Here is a 17,772-nt window from a genome sequence, read left to right as displayed (position 1 = left end):
TATGACTACCCAGGCAGGGAGGCCCAGATGAACCCAAGGTCGCGCCTCCCATCTAAAGTCAATTGCTGGAACATCAGCATTCCCACTTCCTGCCAGTGCCCCCAGGCCTTTTGCTTGTTGAAGACAGTGGTCCCTGTTCTCTGGATTTCAAAAACCCTTTCTCTCTTTTAAAGGAAGAACAATCAGCCTCTCCAGCAAGCCCAACTCTCCTGAGAAATTACAGAAGAGTTCTAAGATTAGGGAAAAGAGGGAGGAGGGATGAAGGGTGAATAATACCTTTGATTCAGATTAAATCTGGAGGGGAAGATTCTGGAGGGAGAGGGTATGGAGTAGAATAATAAAGCGACATTGTCCGGCATTAACACCCCCCAGTTCTTGCACATTTGGTTTGGGGTCGGTTTCTCCTCCTCTGCCTGGTTCAGAGTCACCCCACTGCTGTGGGCATGAGCACCCTACCCAGCAGTGGCCAGTCTTGGCCCTACCCTAGTATAGCCCAAGGGGGAGGCAGGAGCCTTCAGTGGGTGGCTGACTGTGTGGGTTCCAGTCCCCGCCCTGATGAAACAGAGTGAAGGAAACAGTGCCGACGTGGCCCCATCCCAGAGATGCTCGTCTGCACCGCACTCTGAGGGTGAAGGAGAGCCATGGAAGAAAGCTGAATGGATGCTTCTGGATGGGCTCCCGGGCCTCCAGCAGAAGCTGAGTCCTGCTCCCGGCCCTGCGGCACTTCCCCATCTGGTTTCCCAGGGAAATCAGCATCGCGCCATGGAAGATGCCCTGCTTTCTGAGGGCTGTGGTGGAAAAAAAAGGATAAGAGAGTAAAGCAGAAAAAAGCGGGTGAGTCAGTGAGGTGCGGCTCTTCCTTCCATTCATGAGCCAGAGTCAAAGGCACCGTTGGTGGGGGGAGCGGCAACGAGCAGAGGACTGACAAAACCTGCCTCCTGGCCCCGGCTCTGCTCCTGCACAACCTCAGTCTCCTCATCCAGAAATTGTAAATGAAGACACCTTCTTCCCTGGCTGTCTCCCCAGGTAGTTGTGAGAATTAAAATGGCATCATTTCCTGGGAGTAGCACCAAACAGAGCTATACTCCTTCTAGCGAGCAGAGAAAGAGCTGGATATATACCAGGGCACTGAACTACATGGTGCAAACGTGTAGTTTCCTCTTCAGGAGGAAGAATGCTATGATGCTGTGGGATTCAAGAAGGCTTCAGGAAGGCAGGAAGACTGGGAGGGAAAGAGGGTCTTGTGCCCGTGGAGGAGCCCAGGGGACAGTCTCCAGCAGGGCGAAGACCGGATGTAGGTGGGTGCCTGGTGGCTGGCCAGCACCTTGCGTGCAATGGCATCAAATCAAGCTGGCCCAGGGTGGCACAAAGCAGAGGTGGAGAGGAGAGCTGAATGCTGAGTGCCCGAGCATTCGCTGTGTGGAGATGGAATGGGAGTTTGGGTGAGTGGAGTGAAACCAAATCACAGGGGCCTCGGGAGGCAGGCTGAGGGTTCTGTGTGGTGCGGGACAGCCATGTGACATGATGAAATGGTGCTGAGGGAAGGCCCCCCCCCCAGCAGGTGAGAGAATCAGGTAAGGGCTCCAAGAACCGTCCTTCCTTCTGTCTGGGCCCCGCCCCACCCCCACAAACAGTCCACTCATGGTGATGCATCACTCCGAGCACCCTTGTTGTAAAGCTCAGTTTATTTTTTCTAAGCAAAAGAAACCTTAGGAAGCTCCTCTCAAACCCCCAGCAAAGGCTTGAAAACTGTCAATAATGACTACTTCCTAGTCTTTGACGGTAGCCAGGCCACTTTGGACATGTTTCTTATGTTAGTGCAAAATCTTCACCCCTCCAGTTAATCTTTGATACCTTTTCCTTGTAGAACTACTCTAAGCAGGCAGTATTTTCCCCCTAAGCAAAGACTCCAAATATTTGAGGAGGGTGATGAGGCCTCTTTTTTTTTTTTTAAAGATTTTATTTATTTGGGAGAGAGCAAGCTAGAGAGAGAGAGAGAGAACGCACAAGCAGGGGGAGCAGCAGAGGGAGAAGCAGACTCCCCACCAAGCAGGGAGCCCGATGCGGGACTTGATCCCACGACCCTGGGATCATGACCCGAGCCAAAGGCAGATGTTTAACTGATTGAGCCACCCAGGCATCCCATGATGAGGCCTCTTAATCTACCTTATCTAGATTAAACCTTTCTAGTTTCTTCCTAGAACATGACATACCACCCTTCGCCATCCCAGAAGTTCTCCGTCCCAGAACTCCACCTCTGGCAGCTACCCCTCCATGAACATGATCCTGGGCTCCGAACCCCAGCCTAACAGGATCTGACTCATGCAGAGGAGGGGAGCACCACTTTCCTGGGTCTTTGCCCAGGGCAGGCGGGTGTAGGGTCCTGTGAAGTGACAAGGCAGAAGGACCTCTCCGTGACAGATGTGGGCTGTTAAATTAGCAAGACGGACCCAGGACTGCATCCTCACCCCAGTGAGAAGGAGGAAAGTAACAATGGTAAGCCTCCAGCAGGCAGAGCAGGGAGATTAATAAAAGTAAAGGACTTGCCACGGACGGGGGCGAGCTGATTGATATTCTGACACCTGCCCATAAACTCACTGATGAAATGACTGGGCTGAAGAGGCACCATGGAGCTGGGAGCTAAAGTGACTCACTTCACATAAATGCCACTAATGGAGGCAGCCTCGAAATTTAAGGCAGCTATTTACTTGCACGATGGAAGGGAAGGCAAGGCTAAGACCCTTCCATAGAGGTAGTGCTCCTCACTCAAGGCGGCTCCTGCTCTGTGGGTACCTGCATCTTCGAGATTATGCTGGGCCCCTGGAGGGCTCCTTGCAGGAAATCTGACCTGGATCAAAATTATCTTGAGCCTCAGAAAGCTGTGAAGGGGAAGACAGAGCCCGAGAGAAAAGAGAAAATAAGAGTGAATCGTGAGCTCTCTATAGCTTTTGTAAACAGCAGAGAACAAGGTGCAAAGTGTGAAACTTATCCACAGTGGAACTTTTGAATTCCAGACAAGGGGAGAGCTCAGCTGTGATGTTCCAGGGTGGACTTTGATCCTCTCCAGGATGCGAGTGAATGGCAAGTGAGAAAGGTGGCAGCACTGAATGGTGGAAAGAGGACTATCCCTCTACCACCAACTAGCCTTGTGACCCTGGGCACATCACTGACCTTCTCTGGACCTTAATATTCTCACCTGTAAAATGAAGGCTACCCCTGCTAGCCCTGCAATGCAGGTATGGTTCAGATCTCCCTTTGCAGAGCAGAAACTGAGCCACAAAGTAATGAAGTCCCATGTCCAAGGTCACAGAGCTCCAAAGTGACAGAGACAGGATGCAGACTCAGGCCACCTGGCTCCAGAGCCTAGGCTCCTAACCATGCTGCTCTGCGTAATGCCTCCCCCTCTTGGCCCAGAAGAGCTGGCAGGGAGGCCCTGGGCAAGATTATGAAATAAGTGTGGCTTCTCCCCAGAACCTCCACCTGTATTTTCGGCTCCTCTTCTCTCAGTGATCCAGGCACATCCGCAGGGCTCTCTAGTCCTCTCTTATGATTAGGAAAGGACTTTATAAATTCATGCAATATACATAATGGCTAAGAGGGGAGACTTAGCATAGCATCTACCATAGTTCAAATGCTGGATCTTATTAGCTGCTTGCTTTGAATAAGTGACTTAATTCTCTAAGCCTCAATTTCCTGATCTATAATATGGGAACATATAATGGGCACATATAATCCCTCTTAGGATTGTTTGAGGCTTGAATGAGTTAGCATGTAAAGTGCATGGGGGAGTAGCCATTATGTAGTGAGTGATCAAAAAACTATTACTCAATACTATTAGTATTAAGATAGAAATGACTGATACTACTATTACACATCCAAGAGTATTTGCACTCTGAGGGGACAAGATCCTAAAATGAAGGAATGACCAGTGGGCATCACTGGACTGGGTTGAAGAGGGATGTAGGACACAAGTCATTCTCTGTCTCTTTTATATCATACCACATGAGCGACCAGCTACTGCTAAACGAGGCTTTGAGAACTAGAATAATGTCCTCCCTCCAGCCTAAAATTAGTTTGTGCCCTAAAAGAATTGAGTTTCCAAAGGGATCCTACACAGAAAGGCCACCATCATCCATGTCCAGAAGACCCCGACTCAACCCCAGTGGCTGTGGGGAGCTCTGTTTTCCTTGGGGATGTCCTCACTCTCCTGCGTGATCGGATGTCCTGTTTCCCCCATCGTCCCAAGGGCCTGAGAATGTTCCACGCCGCCTGGCCATCCCTAATGAAGGTGGGGCATGATGGGGGAGGAAGGAGGGCCATGGGCCAAAGTTCAGACATTTGTTTGACGCAGCTCAACTTCCTTCCCCTGCCTCCTCCTGCCACTGCCTACCTCCCCCTACCCGCACCGATGGCCCGACTCAGTGGCGCCACAATTGTGGAGAGAAATTTTCTGCTTGGGAACACTGGATGTTTATGGCCTGCTGAGAGTACAACGACCCTGGTTTTCTTCTTTGGGGATTATGGCTGCAGATCAAGGGCAGGCATTTATGCCTCCCCCCAGTTTATAGCGGTAATAATAATTATTACAATGGCACATAATGCTTATATTGTGTCTTTTTAATAAGGCCACTTTGTTTGGCTTCTTAATATTTAATCCTGTTTTATATTTACTTTCTGATAGCTTAACATCAACCAGGTTTTAATTGCTTATGTGGAGGAAGCCTTGCTGGGCCTGGGCTGGCAGGAGGCTTCTGGGAAGGCTCTGGAGGCGGCAGCACCCTTCTCTGTGACCTCTCAACCCAGACAGACCACCGTGGCTGGGCTCCATTTTTGCTTTCCCTCTCACCATCTCTTCCCTCTTCTTTTCTACAGTATACTTTTCTCCTCTCCTTCTCCCTCTCTTTCTTTCCCTTAGAAGAGACCTGCAATCCATCATCTAATTTAATTTATTAATGTAAGAGATGAGGAAAATGAGACCCCCAATCATCATGTGATTTGTACAGGGTCTGGAGCTATTTCATAGCAAGGCCAAGGCGAGGATCATCTTTGGCATTTCCTAGACTCACAGTACTAGGGAGATTCCTAAGACTCTGAGCTGGATAAAGACATATAAAGAACTCCTTCACTTGTCAGCCTGAGACTATATTTGGCCATGTGTTTGATCTATCAAACTGTAGGAAAGTAGTAAGGAATAACTTTCCAAGTTTTTTTGTTTGTTTGTTTGTTGGCAAGAGAAAATGAAATGAAAGGAAACGTAACATAGTTTCTCCCAAGAGAGTCTCCTGGGGCAGTAAGCACAACCAGAATGTCCAGTTCTATTCTGCCATGGGGCTAAAGCAATGCCCACTGTAATTCCCTACATCACTAGTTCTTATCAATTAGTTCTTCTGTATTTGAGCAAAGTTCTTCTGGAGGTTGCCTGATGTACCCAGGAAAGTCCTGGGTGCAAGGCCAGCCATTCTGTACCATTTACTAGCTTTCACTTTGGGGGCAACTAAGTTCCACTCGTGGGGACTATGCTTTCATTTGACAGGGGAATACTACTATCCACCTTGCCCCAGACCAGAGGGCTCCATTGGTGAGGCTGCTGACAGAAAACAGACTCATGAAGTGGGTGATTTAGGAGAGGTTAATAAAAAGATGCAGGAAGGTTTAAGGAAGTCAACAGGGGATAATGCAGGACCTTACTGGAAGGGCCCGAAGGGACAGAGTGAAGGAGCATTTTCCAGAAATCAGAGAGGGCAGCCATGAGGAGAGGGTCACGTGATCAGACCTGTGGTCTTCAGCAACAAGACACAGCCAATGTGTACCAGCCCTGCACGCAGTGCCAGGGAAATAATTACCCTGCTTCACTTTCCTCAGGCCTCATAGACATCCTGCTGGCCCTTCCCATTGGTCAACACAGCATAAGCCCTAGCGTAGGAGAAGTTGTTGATGTCGTTTACAAAGGTCAGCTTCCTGGAGTACAGGGCATAGCAGAGAGGACGCATTTGAAGGACAAACTCAAGATGTCCAGCATGTAGGAGTGCCCTTAAAACTCCATAAAGATAGAAACTGTTGTTATTATTATAGTTCCAAATCTAATACCGCTAGGATCTGAAAGGGAGTCCAGAGAATTCTAATATAAAGACTCTGGCCTTGAGAAAATTTTAACTTAGGGAAATAATCTAATACTCATACAGTAAACTATAAGAAAAACAGATTAAAATTAGTTGGTAATATTAGCAAATACTTGTATCACTTACCATTTACAAAGTTCTTATAAATTTATTTCACTTAATCCTTACTAGGACCTCATGAACTAAATAGTATCGATATTTAGCCTCTTTTTACATATAAGGAAACCTCAGAAAGGTTAAATAACTTACCCGTTTCATGGAACTAAAACTTGAATTCACATTCTAATTTTAAAGCCTCACGGATCGCAATGTTCCAGGAGCTCAGAAGAGGGGACTCTGTGGCAGTGGGTGGTCCTGAAAGGCTCCACAAATGAAAACTGGGCCTCCAGGAATGGATGAAATTTGACTAGTTCGGGAGTCAGCACACTTTTTCTCTGAAGGGTCAGTTGGTAATTATTTTTGGCTTTGCAGGCTACATGGAGCCTCTATTGCAACCACTCAGCTCTGCTGCTATAGTGTGAAAGCAGCCGTGGACAATACAGAAGCAAAACTTTATTTACAAAACAAGTAGCAATCTGGATTTGGCACAAGAGCTATTGTTCCTTGACCCTGGAATATGTGAAGGGGAGGCAGAAGGGTATGATATGTGACGTCATAGCTACGAAAGCCCAGAGGGTAGAATAAAGATGGCACATTCCAGGGACAATGAGGAGGGCAGCCCAACTTGGGTGGAGAATTTCTAGAGGAAGTAACGGGAAATGAGGATGAATCAATATTGTCTTAATCAGCTAAGGCTGTTGTAACTAAGTCCCACAAACACACAAGGTGACTTAAACAACAGAAAGTTATTGTCCCATAGTTCTGGAAACCAGAAGTCCAAGATCAAGGTGTAACCAGTGTTGGCTTCTTCTGAGAGCCGTGAGGGAAGGACCTGCTCCAGGTCTCTCTTCTTGGCTTGTAAATGGCTGTCTTCTCCCTATGGCTTCATATGTCTTCTCTGTGTGTGTGTCTGTGTCCAGATTGCTTCTTCAGATCAGCATACCAGTCAAATTGCTTTAGAACCTGCCCTCGTTATCTCATTTTAATTTAATTACTTCTTTAAAGACCCTTTCTCCAAATACAGCTACACTCTGAGGTTACAGGAGCTAGGACTTCATATGAATTTCTGAGGGGCACTCAGCCATCACACATAGCATGGAGCCAGATCACAGGAAGTGTTAGATTCCAGATTAGAGTCAGTGGGGTAGGAAATTAGGAATCCTTTTGCATGTTAGTCATAACTCGGATTAGTACTTTGAGAAAATGAATACTAATTATGCCACTCATATACAGAAAAGATAATAAAATGGGCATCTGCCAATTAAATGGCAAAGTAAATTGTTCAGTTCATCCAAGAGAGTGTGGAAGGCTGAGCAAATGGATCCTGGCAGTCTGGCAGACCCAGGATTCAGCCCATTGGCTCCATACGGCTCTCCACAGCACTGGAGAAGTTCAGGTTGGGTGAGAAATGCCCTCAGTTCCTTGGGCTTCCGACACCCCCACCACTGCCTGGGATGTCTGGCCCTGATGCACCAACCCTCTCCCAATGAAAGGAGATAAAAGATTGACAGCAGTTGATGAGTTCTCTGACCTTGGGTAATGAGGCTGCCAGCTAACTTCCAGAATGACGACAGCATTTCTCTTAGTAGATCTCAAGAGAGGCCAGCCATTCCTGCTGAAAGTCACCACAGAACACTGCAAAGCCGCATCCCTGGGACAGTGTCAAAGCCACTTGGGTAACCAAAGATTTCAGAACTAGGCAGATTTCTTCATCTCTCCCAGGTCCATTCCTCGTTCCCTAACATGGAGCTTTGCTCTAATGTCACTCGGCCAATTGTGATGAATAAAAATACCTAAGACAGACAGCCTCAAGAAGCAAGACCAGATATTTTATGTGTGGAGGCTTCTCCATGCATCTGCCCCCAACCTAGGGAGAGGAAGGAAGGAGGGGAAGGAGGGAGAAGGAAAAAGAGAGTAAAGGAAGGGATACCTGAGAAGATTTTGCTTACTGTTTCCTCTGTGGATTGACTGCTAAGTAACCTTAGTGACTTCCTTTTTCTTTGTCAAAACTAGCATTGTTCTTACTCTCAAACCTTGGTCAGAGCCCCTTCTGAAGTCATTTTTTATGCACGTGGATGAGTATGGCCATCTTTGGGGATACATATTACATCGTGGTAGCTAAATGAGATCTAATTTCTTTTTACAGCAAATGTGAGTGCTGACACACTGGAACAACCTGGAGCAGATTCACCACTTAGAGGTTTGCTTTAAGCAGTATAAGGAACTGACTAGAGGCATTAGTTTTACAGAGAGCTTCTCTGTTGACCACAGCTTTGGAAAGGCTGGCCAGCTGATCTGTGCAGCCATGCTTTCAAAGAACTATCTGGTGTTTAATGGAGGATTTTAAATTTTAGTAAATAAACCTTCAGAAGGTTTGCAAACCCACAGGTACCAGGCACTGCCAATCTTCACCATGGCTTAGATCTAGTGCTCCTCCCCCAGCAGGATTCATATGATTTCCAGACATGTAGGAAATGGCTTATTATAATCCCCCCAGTATCCACACAACTGTTCTCCAAGCAGGTCAGGGGAGGCATTGGTTACTGCGAAACAAGATCTGTGCACCTCCCCTGAGATGTAGAAATAATCTATCAGGCACCATTCAAGCAAGAGTTGTCACCCAGAGAAAATATTTTGGGGAGAGAAGACATTAATTCAAGAGATAATCAGTCTTTGGCAAGATGGAGTCAACACAACTCACTGTAGCAGTTGTGATATTACTAAAAATGTACTTATGTTATCCACCACCTGCAACGGCAGCTGTTGATTACTCTTTCAGGAAGAGTAATCTCATTTTCTTTGAGAATCATCTCAGCAGAAGTCAAGGAACAGGACAGCCCAGAAATCCAGATTTGAGGCAGAGGACCCCCTAACAATGAAGTTAGAAAGTCAGAAAACTAGCTTCCTCTCTAGCATTCTTTCTCAGTAATATCCTTCCTAAATCATTCAAGAAGCACAATTTATTCCGCAGAGGGCATGTTATTATGACACAGTCTGCAGACGAGCACACATCAAGCTTCACTTTACAAACATCAAGAGGGTTGCCTTTAGAGGAGAGGTGCCCTCGGGCACCTGCGTTCTTTGCTGTCTTTCTGCCTTAATTTCCAGCCAGTTCATCATCTGAGTGGCCACAGGAAGAGGCAGAGTCTCCAGCTCATCCACCAAATAACTATCCAGCATTTATAATTCTCAGCTCTCAACAGTTTGGGCACTCAGACTCCAAGATGGAATGCAAGTCCATCTCCCTAGGGCAACAAATCCCTTAAAGAATCAACTATGATCCTGCCATCTAATCCCTTAGGAATAGGAACACAAACTGCATTTTCACCCATCTTATTCCCTTAGGGACTTTTGGGATAAACTATCACAAATAGGCACTAATATGTTAATGTACTGCTCCTTCCAGGTGAGAGATTTTCATTTCAACAAGGAATCTTCAGATATATGACTTTACCCAAAAGAGCAGATCTAGTAGACATTACTGCACACTCTGAAAGGAGATGATTTACATGCTCTTCAAATCACGTTCCACACCTGTAGCTGGAAGACCAGCCCTGGTCAAATTCAGTCATACACTGAATGACCATGTTTTTATCAAGCTGTTTCTATTGTTTTTAAAGTTATTGTGCAGTTATTTCTGAAATCAAAAAATATGGGGCAATACTGATGCCAAGGCCAGAAGCTGAATAATGCTTCTGTATAACAGGTCACAGTGTTCTGGGCCTTCTATCACTGGCCAGGGCTCTTGTTCCCCCAGACAACCATGTGAACAGACAGAAACTTGGTGACTGGCAGATTCATGTTGACCCCTTTACACCTCCGAACAAAAGACCACTCATTATGAGATGCTTACTTCAGTAACTGTTATCATTCTAAGCTGAGACATATCTTTTGCTAGAAAGCAAATTGGAACCAAGCCATTCATTTCAGCTCCTAACGCTCAGTGCTTTTTTCATATGGGATTTTTGAGAAGTGTCTGCTTATTCCAAGCTTTGTTGTTTTTTTTTTTTTTCCAAGCTTTGTATTTTAAAGATGTGTGGTTGGGACATGGCCCTTTACCTAGGTTAAAAATAAGACTGATCCTTTTTTTCATGAACAAGTCTTCAGAATTCTCACTAACAAGCAGCATTCAAGGATGCTCGTTGAAGGTGATCCAAGTTCCAGGGGAAGTGGATAAAATAAAGAAGCACCTAAAAACTTGGATTGACCTTCCCTTTATGCCCTTTCCTGGAACTAATGGGATCACCTACCCATTCCCCACCAGGGCACATGCTTCCTTTCCTGAGTGGTAGCAGATTTCCCACCTCATTAATAAGTTGTGACTAGGGGCACCTGGGTGGCTCAGTCGTTAAGCGTCTGCCTTCTGCTCAGGTCATGGTCCCAGGGTCCTGGGGTCGAGCACCGCATAGGGCTCCCTGCTCAGCAGGAAGCCTGCTTCTCCTTCTCCCACTCCCCCTGCTTGTGTTCCCTCTCTCGCTGTGTCTCTCTCTGTCAAATAAATAAATAAAAAATCTTTAAAAAAAAAAAAATAAGTTGTGACTAAGCCTCACTCACCACTCATGCCAAGCACCCTCCGTAGAGGCCTGGCAGAGCTGTGGTTCATACTAGTTTTGTCAAACAGAGTGGGAAAATTCTCTTTCTCTGGAATTAGATAAAGCATTTGACATCCAGAACTCAAAGTCTATTGCAGAATACAGAGCTCCCCCTCTTCCATTTGTGGTAATCAGTGTCTTTACAAACTCCCTAGCACCCTCTTCTTCAACTATAGCCCAGAGCCAAAAGAAGCTTATAACATTCTTCTCCCTTATATACCAAACTCCTGAAAAGACTATCCACTGACAAGCTTCTTCGCCTATTTAAACTGATTAAAAGCAGATACATAGAGGTTTTGGATCTTATTAGGCCTGAAACACTTGGTGGTTCTTTACTGGATGGGACTAAGTAGTTGAATTGGACAAAGGGGCAAGTAGATCCATGGGCTGTTTTTCATCTGCAAGTGGCATGATCTGAATATAAGTGGTGAGGGAGGGGGGGTAGATCCACTACAGGTGGGGAAGAGGTCAGGTCACCTGGCCATTGGGTAGGAGTGAAGGGGGAGCACCAATGCTATCATTTGATTCTAGCAGTTACCCTACTGGAGACTGTAGGCAGCAGGGATGAGTGGTGGCCTCTCCCAGGAAGCTCTTCCCTCAAAGCCACTAACTAGATAGACCAGTGTAGACTGAAGCTTCTGCTGGAGTAACTCCTTCTCCTCAGGGTCCATCATTTGTTTTGTGTCATTAATTCATGTGATTGGGGTTTGGGTTCTACTTTGTTATGTTTTCTTATGTGTTTTGGTTTATTGCTTTTTACAGTTTTCTTAGTTTATGTTCAAAGATGAAAATGGATGTTCTATGTAAAAGCTGAGTTCCTTGTCTCTTTCTTTTGCCCATGGCTGACTGCATGCTTTCTATTGATGTCTTGTTCCTGGTTCTTGACATGACCATCTTGTCTGTGAAAGGAGGCACACCAGCGGGCTTGCTTGATCAGAAGAAAGGGAAGTTTGCTTGGTTTAGTCACTCCACAGAAACCCATGGTAATGTTCCCCTGCGCTCTATGTGTGTAAATGAGCATTGGTACATACCGGACTGGTATTTTTCTCGATGGCTTGTGATGCAGTGGTCATGAATGTGTATTTGTATGTGTGTGTATGTGTTTGTGTGTGTGTGTGTGTGTGTATCTATAAGGGGATGGTAATCTGTCCCACTCAAAGCCACTGCCCTATCATCTCTTCATATGTATAAAGTCAGCAGACATGACAATCAGCAGCCGCTATTCCTTGATGGAACACTTCCTTTGGATAGTGCCAGCCAAGATTAAGGTCACCGTAAATGCCAACTTGGTACTGGTACAGGCAGTTCCTTGATTTAGGAGATAATATGGTTCCTCCTAAAGCCCAAGCCCATCCACTCCTAATTTGGTTGTATTTTCAAGCCTAGCACCACCATCATACCACTCCATTAACACAGAAGGGGCTCTCTGGGAGCAAAGTGTCACAAAGTCAGAGCTCTTTAACTTTATTTTTTTAAGATTTTATTTATTTATTTATTTATTTATTTGAGAGAGAGAGTTGCGGGGGGAGCAGAGGGAGAGAAAGAATTCCAAGCAGACTCCGCACTGAGCACAGAGCCCAATGTGGGGCTTGATCCCACAACCCTGAGATCACAACCTGAGCCAAAACCAAGAGTCGGATGCTTAACTGACTGAGCCACCCAGGCACCCCCCAGAGCTCTTTAACTTTAAACAATGATGCCTGAAGAGTGAAAGGAACCTTAGGTCAGAGATGACCAGAGATAGATGGTTTGAAAGGACTGAAGGCTCTTCAGTGTATGACTTCTTCCTTAGTGTGGATGGAGGAAAGAATCTGGTGAGCTCTGAAGGTGCTGTCTTCCTAGCTCCCAGTGCTAAAACCATCCCTAAGGTCTGGCCTCACACACCAGCTCCTTCAGACCTCAGGCTACAAAGGGTGTGTAAATGCTATAAAATTCAACACCACTATTTGGCTATTCACCATGCTCCTATGATGCTTCCAGAGCCTGATCTGGCTATAAGAACCTCATCTTGTCTTAAAGTATAGAGTAGGGAGCTGGTCAACAGAGGGGCAATCAAGATAAGCATGGTGCAGGGGGTTATGACACTTGTACTCATGACCAAGTCCTACCCCCAAATACACTGTGTGAACTTGGGCATCTTCCCTTCCCTAAACCTCACTTTCCTGTCCTGTAAAGTGAAGGGAATAAGCTAGAGCTGGGTAATATCTAAAGTCACATCCAGTGCCAACCTTCTTTGAAATGGCATCTAGATTTCTTTTTACCCAACTGTATTAAAAATGAGTCCTAGGGTAGAGAGGTCTCTCGTACATGACAGTCAAACATATGTTAAGTCATGGGCTTTCTAGTTATATCTTGCATGTTCCTGAAATGAGTCTCTTCTCACCCACCCATCTTTTCTTCATCCAAAAGAAATGAACCTTGGAAAATCTCCATCCAAAGATATTATCCATATAACCAGTAGAAGCTTTTCCTGGGCTGTGGCGGCCGCATGGGGACTTGTACAAGGTGTCACATCACCTGATGCCACACCCTCACTAACTGCAGATTGTGTGGCTCCTGAGAGTTAGTGATTTTCTCACCACATGAGGAGTTCTGTTCTGCAAGGAGAACGGAACCAGGACCAATGCCGTAATGGCCATTCTGAAGAACAAGGGTTGCCAAAAATAAAACTTATTTTTGCGTCATATTAAAAGGGTAAGAGAAGGTGAGGAGGAAGAATTCTCTTGAGTGAAACTTCTATTTGAAATAAAAAATAATGATAAAATAATGGCTTCTCTAAGCCCCTACACCGGGTTCCAAGCTAGAAAATTCCTGCCACTCTGGAAATGCAGCTCACTGCTGCCTTGGGAAGGGAGTGGAGATTGACCAGACAGATTGGCACCAGTGGAATTAGATGGTTTACATCCCAAGTCAGCCTGCTGGGGTCGGAATGTCAGGATTGCTAGAAGGGGAAATGATATCCCGGTCTACGTTCAGTCTATCTTCAAGTCACATTTAAACTTAATTGGTGGATTCCACGATTATGTTCCCCATTCCTGGTGTCTGTAGTGCTAGTTTGAATCTTAGTACCCGATTCTGGTAATAGTCATTTATTTCAAGCTACCTATTTCAGGTACGGTCCTAGATGGAACTGACTCAGGACCCAGTGTCCACTACAATTAGGGGGGCAGTCTTCCACATCCATCTAGTACTTCATGAGGCAGCAAACACATCCTTCCTACAAACAAGTTGGACCCTAAGTTTGGGGATGAACCCCCTTAGAATTGGTAGGTGGGGAAAAAGCAAAATAAAATATTTTCATGAAAGCTCCTCTTTTTATGGCTCGTAGTGGATACAAATGGAAAAGCTTGCACAGCTTTTCTGAGGGCACAGAGTTGAGGGTAGGAAAGGATTCAATGGTCAGTGTTTTCAGGAAGTAAGTCCCACTAGTTAAACTCACCCTAGACAAGCAGCAGGTGTGACAGTCAAGGAAACCCCCAAACTTGGCCATGGCAGTGCCAGTGCCCCAACCTGCTCACAGCAGCACTGCTGCCCCCCCCCCCCAACTAACAGATGCTGCTCAGGCCCTCCTCCTCCCAAGTAGCCCACAGTCTTGGGACTGGGTGTTTCGCAAACTAATGCTCTTCTCTCCCCTTTTCCTCCCCACCCTCAATGCCTTGTTCTGCATCCCTTTGACTCTTGTAGTGAGCATGCCCACAAGCGAGACCGAGTCTGTCAACACCGAAAACGTGGCTGGAGGTGACATCGAGGGAGAGAACTGCGGGGCCAGGCTGGCGTGAGTAGGCACGGCGAGCCCAGGGACTCGGGCTTTTCCAAGGATGCGGGCAGGGATGCTGTGTCCTGAAGTCACAATGGGCTGGCCCATTGTGGGTGAGGCAGAGGTCAGAGGAACAGAAAACTCAGGCAGTGACTTGTGTGGGGAAAGAGGGCCCTGTGTTGAGTATGGCTCCATGGCAGGGGGAGAAGTCTTAATACTAAGGCCAGTCTGATTCCTCACTCCTGTGATGGTCTGACTCAGGATTTGGAGCCCCTGTCCATTACATCAGAGAAATACAGGACAGGGCTAGGGGGACAGTGAGGGGAGGTTGGCAGTGGCTCCGAAGTCTGTTTCTTCCCAGCCCCCTTGCCCCCTGTCACATGAGGCACCTATGTGAGGGTCCCTGGGTCCTGCCCACCACCCTTTCCATTTCGGTAAATGTGACCTGGAAGAAGAGCAAACAGGTAAGAAAATACCCTGGGAGATAATCAACATGTTGGTCCTTCTCTGCAACTCTAGTTACCTACCTAGTTCAGATGCCTGAAGTGCAAACTGGAGTTAATACAAAATTCACCTGTGCTTATTCACAACATGGCCAGACACCTTGTCCAAAAGTAGCTCCAGCCTAGATGCCCACAGCTTCCCTTCCCCTGGGGCAGACCCCAGGCCCCAGGCTTCGGGGAGCCGACTGGCCCAAGATTGCGCCAGGTGCGCAGAAGAACAATTCACTCATGAACTATCACAATCACCCATCTTTGATCTTAAAAATGGAAACCAGTAGTCCCTGGGAAATGTTCCCTCACAAAAAAAAAAAAAAAAAAAGTGAAGGGAAAAAAAAGTTTAACTGCTAAAAATAAGCAAACTGCTGATTCTATTACCAGCATCTCAGCAGAGTCCAAAGATTAAAGTCCTATTCTGTCAGGAATTCACACTGACCTTGGGCATGAGGCCTCCTGGAGCATTCAGGGTCTGCTCTTGGAAGTGGAGCCTACTTTTCCTGTTGGCTTGGTGGTGTAAGAATTGTAAGCTCACCCCGGTCACTAAAAAGCACCGCATACAGAAGGCTCTGAGTAGGACCAGTCCCAAATGAAATGAGTTTCTAAATTGCTCCATCAGCATCTTATTTCACCCTTCATCCCTGAAATGACTCAATAGGCTGAGCAAACCCCAGCCTCTTTAAAAAGATTCTCCGTAGGTGAGTCTGAACACAAGCCATGCCAACCTTGAGAATGGTCTCCGAGAAAGGAGAAGGGAAAACAAGGCTTAGGAACAGACTGGCTCTTGCAATTTCTATTTCCAGGCTACACAGGGCTTTCAGCATCACTCACTCTGACAATGGCACCAGGGAGTCTGCACTGCAGATTTCTCGGCATCATTGGGAAGCAATTATTGTAAAAATGTTGTTAAAATATGGGGCTAATTACATTTTTAAGCAGCAGTCCAAGCCTTTCCCTCTTCTCCTGCCATACAAAGCAAGCACTCAAGTTTTTGCAAATGGGCCCCAGCGAACCTTCTAAGTCTGTCAGGCCTTTCTGTGGTCTTAACACCAAGGAAGGTTGTAGAGAAGATGGTGGAGGACCCTGCAACTCAGGCTTTGGGGCATAGCTCAAGTTGCAAACCAGGAGAGACCAGAGAAGTTCCTAGCCCTAGGAAGTCACTTGTGAGTACATTTCAGGAGAGCATGGAGATCTGTTGGAAGGAGAACATGATTATCCTCCAGAGAAGGAAGCTGGCACCTCTAGCGTATCTGTCATTTCCTTGAGGACACATTCGGCAGGCTGGAGGAGCTCTGTAGAAATGGTCCCTGTTATCCTTATGAATATCCACATTTATGCTTCTACTCTGTGCATATAAAATACCTGGACAGAGTGCCAGGATTATAATATATACTTAATAAATTATGGTCTTTCCCCATCTTTCTACCCAGCCCCACCCCACTCAGACAACCATGGGATAAGACTGCCAACATTCCTGGTGGGAGAAACAGTGTGAGAACAGGCTGGGGGCTGAAACCGAGTGTGATGGGGAGGAGACAGTGAGGGGCTGGCATTCTTAGAGCTAAGAATTAAAAGGCTTGTGTAGTCAGATGAGGTCAGGATGAAAATTTATATGTAGTGAGAAGGGCTGATGAAGATGGTCCCTGAGGGGGTGGGAGCAGAGAGAAAAAGGAACTGCAATATGATATTTTGTTGGGGAGAGGGAGGTGATGAAGAAGAAGGAACCATCAAAGTTTGAAGACAGAAAACAGTAAGGATGCTGAAGTAAAATTTGAAACAAGGGTCCAACTGAGGGACCTGTAGGTACCATGCAGGCAACAGGATATGGAGGTCCAAGGCTCAGCTCTGAACAAGAATGGAGCCACACACTTGAGGTTATCAGTATAAAAACTATTAATGAGGCTATAGGATGAGGGTTGGCCAAGGGCTGAATCTTGGGAACCTGACAGACAGAAGAATAAGAATAAGTAAGTGAAACAGATGAAGAGGTGTTAAGAGAACAGACAGCAGCACTTGCAGGAAGGCCACGGGAGAAAGAGTTTCAAGAGAGCACTGTTTATTGTACATTCATTCAGCAGTGTGCCCAGCTTGCTGCACAGTGATGGTGATGCATAGCAGGAGAAAAAAATTGATACCATTAGTTTGAGATTAAACTGGAGTTTATAATCTGGTGTGGAAGTGATATTAAACAAGTAAATTAGTCATAGAAATAGGGATAAGTGTTAAGAAGGAAAAGTAGCTAAGTAGTAGGGTTAATAACAGGTTAGACTGGCAAGTTAGGAAACACTTTTTTGAAGAATTAAATTTAAGCTGAGAACTGAAGAGTGAACATACATTATTATTGAGGTGAAGAGTAAGGAAGAATGTTCCAGTCAAAGGCAACAGTGTGTTTCAAGGCCCTTGAATGGAAGAACTGGGAGGCCAGGGCGTATTGGTGGGGGATTGGGGAAGGGGAGGCTGGAGGAAGGGCATGGCCTGGTAGGCCCCTAATGATCTTTGTCTTTATCACAAGACTGTGAGAAGTCACAAGAACATGGAACTGACAAGGGAGGTTGATTGGGTTAGTTTTGCATTCTCGAAGGATCACTTGGATGTCAGGGAAAGAATGGGTAGAAGTGAGGCTGCTAGGAAACACAGTGAAACACAGGGCAGCAGCCTCGATAGCAGTTAGTGAGGTGTGAGATGATGCTGGCTCAGGCTAGAGTCAC

At 46.2% G+C, this 17,772-nt stretch overlaps 1 protein-coding gene across 10 annotated transcripts in view; it reads left to right on the top strand.

The window, feature by feature from the left end:
• The window catches only part of CACNA1C (calcium voltage-gated channel subunit alpha1 C), a 665,215-nt gene that overhangs the window by 487,994 nt on the left and 159,449 nt on the right, over positions 1 to 17,772 (top strand). For all 10 annotated transcript variants that reach the window (XM_032390971.1, XM_032390977.1, XM_032390968.1 and 7 more), the window contains exon 10: positions 14,495 to 14,585. In XM_032390971.1, coding sequence (XP_032246862.1) covers positions 14,495 to 14,585 — 91 coding nt within the window. The remainder of the gene's footprint in view (positions 1 to 14,494; positions 14,586 to 17,772) is intronic.

The sequence above is a fragment of the Phoca vitulina genome, unplaced genomic scaffold (genome assembly GCF_004348235.1).
Source record: "Phoca vitulina isolate PV1807 unplaced genomic scaffold, GSC_HSeal_1.0 scaffold59, whole genome shotgun sequence".
In the NCBI taxonomy this organism is placed as follows: domain Eukaryota; kingdom Metazoa; phylum Chordata; class Mammalia; order Carnivora; family Phocidae; genus Phoca; species Phoca vitulina.
The sequence above is the reverse complement of the archived record's forward strand: the minus strand, read 5'-3'. Positions and strand labels throughout refer to the sequence as shown.